This window comes from Octodon degus, unplaced genomic scaffold, assembly GCF_000260255.1.
Source record: "Octodon degus isolate 3935 unplaced genomic scaffold, OctDeg1.0 scaffold00394, whole genome shotgun sequence".
NCBI lineage: Eukaryota > Metazoa > Chordata > Mammalia > Rodentia > Octodontidae > Octodon > Octodon degus.
In genome coordinates, this window is record NW_004524970.1 from 282,000 (window position 1) to 284,970 (window position 2,971).

Here is a 2,971-nt window from a genome sequence, read left to right on the forward strand (position 1 = left end):
TGTGACTTAAGAAATGTTTTGGACACACTGAATAATAATTTTGATTTCGCTACATAATCAGCATGATTAATACGAAAAACTTTGAGATTTCTTTGTATGTATGCTGTGACTTTGCTTGCAGCTTTGCCTGGATTGCTGGTGTGCTGGATGAGATGATAGTACTGGTATTAGGCCATCTCTCCCCCATTGTTCTGTCCAAGAGTTAAGGGAGCTATGTCTCTCTAGCTGTGGCTGGTCTGAGTAGCCACTAAGTGTTTGCGATGCTACTCTGGCTATGACCCCTGGAAGTTTTGGGTGTGTCCAGACTGAAACATAGAAAATATCATGAGTCAACAGAATTTTTGATTCAAAAACACAAATATCCAATACCAAGACCATAGTGTGTCATAGTCATATCCCTGCTACATATCCCAGGTGCATAGAACTATGCACTCCAACCTCCATGGCTGGACATGGTGCATGGATGTGGATGCAGCTAGAGAATCCAAGCTGGGTCTCTCTAGGACTATAGCATGGGTCCTGCCCTGATCTTAGTTTGTGCCTCTTCCCCAGATGGCACTGCCATGTCACTTGGAACCCATTGCTGGCAATATAAGTTAAGGTTTTTTCTTTCTTATGTCATTGTGCAAAGTTAGAGGGTTTAAACTCCCTGCTGTAACTTTGCTTTATTTTACTTGTTCTGTTTGGGACTTGAATTAAAGCAGTACACCATGCTAAGCTGTTTGTTGTGCTCTTAGAAAGTAATGTAAACACAGGAATCAAGAAAACAACTGTAATTTTTTACATACAGCTATATACACCTATAGTGCTGGGGAGATAACTCAGTAGAAGAAGTACTTTACTGGCAAGCACAAGAGTCTGAGCTCAATCCTTGTTTCCACACACAAAAAAAATACTGAAGTACATACACCTGTAAACATTCTTGGTTCTTGAGACTGTCACTTTTTTAACTAAAACTTCTATATAACTTTTTCCTTTTTGGTTATTTCTCTCAATAAGCTTGTTTATCTCTCTGGCCCTTATAAGCCCCTTTCTGACCTTTGTTAATCTTCATTCCGAAGCTTTAAGCAGGATGTTCTTATACCAATGCACTCAAGTGCTGAATACTGGCTTTAATCAGTTCACTTCTCTCCATTATGCTAAGCACTCCAGAAGGGTAACTGCTGCCCACACTTATCTCATACTGGGTGCACTGTTTGGGAATCAACTATAGGATGCTTTTGGTCTCTCTGTGTATGCCAGGAAGAAATAGATGCAGGAGTGAAGAAAAGATTACTAAGACGAAAGCAGCTTGGTCAGGTGGTGGCCTTTTGCCTGATTGGGAAACAACAATCAAAACAAAAATAGAGGCCATTATTTATATCTTTGCCAAGCTAGTATAGAATGCCATAAGGTTGCTTGGTGACTAATACCTGACATTGACCATGCAGGATGCTTTTCTCAGGACTGAGGTAGCTTGACTGCTTTAGTCACTGAAGCCTAGTCTTGCTCTCACACATTTAACCAAATTCCACGTTTAGAAGCTCCCAACAATCAATATGGGCATGGCTTCTCTTTTGTAATTTGTTTTCTGATTTCCCAACCACCAATCAGTTTTAATGTAAATCCTCCTGTTCCTTTCAACTCATACCACCATTGTCCTCCCCCTTGGTCCCCATTTCAGCTTCAGTGACATTACATTTGACTTCAGACTTTCAGTGCTATGGATAAAGCTTCCCTTGACTAAAGGATGATCTTCAGCTCCTTCCCTGTTGCCAGCATCGTGCTGAAAGTGCAAACTACTTGGCCTGAACCCAGTTCATGACCTTTCCCCAGGTCAGTCAAAGGTCACTTTTTAGGTCTCCAAGGGCCTCCCTTCTTCAGAGCCACTTTGGGGAAATTCTCAGCCTCTACACTTGCCAGGTCACCACCAAGGCCAAGGCCCAAACCATACCCACTGAAATTCCATCACTGCAATCATATACTCAAGGGCCCCATGCTGACAACAGCTTCCAATAATCCAAGCTTGAATTGACAGCCCCTCCTGGATTCACATCGATGCTTCCACCCCCAAAATCTTGAATGGGCATCCCCTCCAGGAGGCCCATAGTTGCCTGTTACTGAAAATGACAGAAACTGAAAGAAGCACTGGCATCAGTTTAATCACCTTATTGACATGGCTGGTGACAATAGCGAGGGCTGTCCCATCGATGGGGTTTGGTCAGCTGGATGAGGATGTAGAGAGGATGTCACCAGAACCGGACACTCAGGTCTCCTCACTTGTCCTTGGAAAGGACCATCACTTCAAGCAGAGACTTGGTGCCATCCCCTAAAAGGGGATGGAGCTGCTGGATGCTCTTTATCATGCTCTCCAGGTGCTGGGCGGCGATGCGTTTCTTGTGCTTGTCCTGAGTCTCCTTGGCAGCCTGGTCCAGGATGTTAGCTGTCAGAAACTCTAGGATGCCAGCGAGCAAGACTGGGGTGGGGGAGGACAGTCGCTGCACATAGCCACTTTCTCTCAGGTATCGCTCCACTCGACTCACCGAAAACTGAAGTTCTGCCTGTGAAGAGCGGGAAATTGCCTTTTTCCTGGGCTTCAAAGATTTTCTCCTTCTTTTCTTCCCAGCCATGGCATTTGACAAAACCTGCCCCAGCTTGTACTGTCCTATGGCATGAGCTGCTGAAACTAACACTGATCACAGCTGCTCTGTGCTTTTTATTGGTCAGGATTTGGCTTTGTGACCCTCAGGGCTTTGTGATGTCATGGGTGGCCACTGAGCTCTGGTGAGGTCTCTGTCTATGCAGGTCCATGATGTGAACCTGGTTGCCCCAGTAACTGGATACATTATTTAAAGGAACAATAACCTTATAATTAATTACTTTTTACAGGTAATTACCTTTTCAATTTTTAAAAGGTTTTTTTTTTTTTTTTTTACTTTTTGGTGAAACCGGGGATTGCACGTTGTAGTCACTAGTAGACACAGAACCTCTG

The 2,971-nt window shown here is 43.8% G+C and overlaps 1 protein-coding gene across 1 annotated transcript; it reads right to left on the minus strand.

The window, feature by feature from the left end:
• Positions 1-2,255: 2,255 nt before the first annotated feature.
• On the minus strand, positions 2,256-2,609 carry LOC101571614 (histone H2A-Bbd type 1-like). The gene has a single exon (XM_004648372.1). It carries the CDS (start codon positions 2,607-2,609, stop codon positions 2,256-2,258), a length of 354 nt encoding a protein of 117 aa, XP_004648429.1.
• Positions 2,610-2,971: the final 362 nt, after the last annotated feature.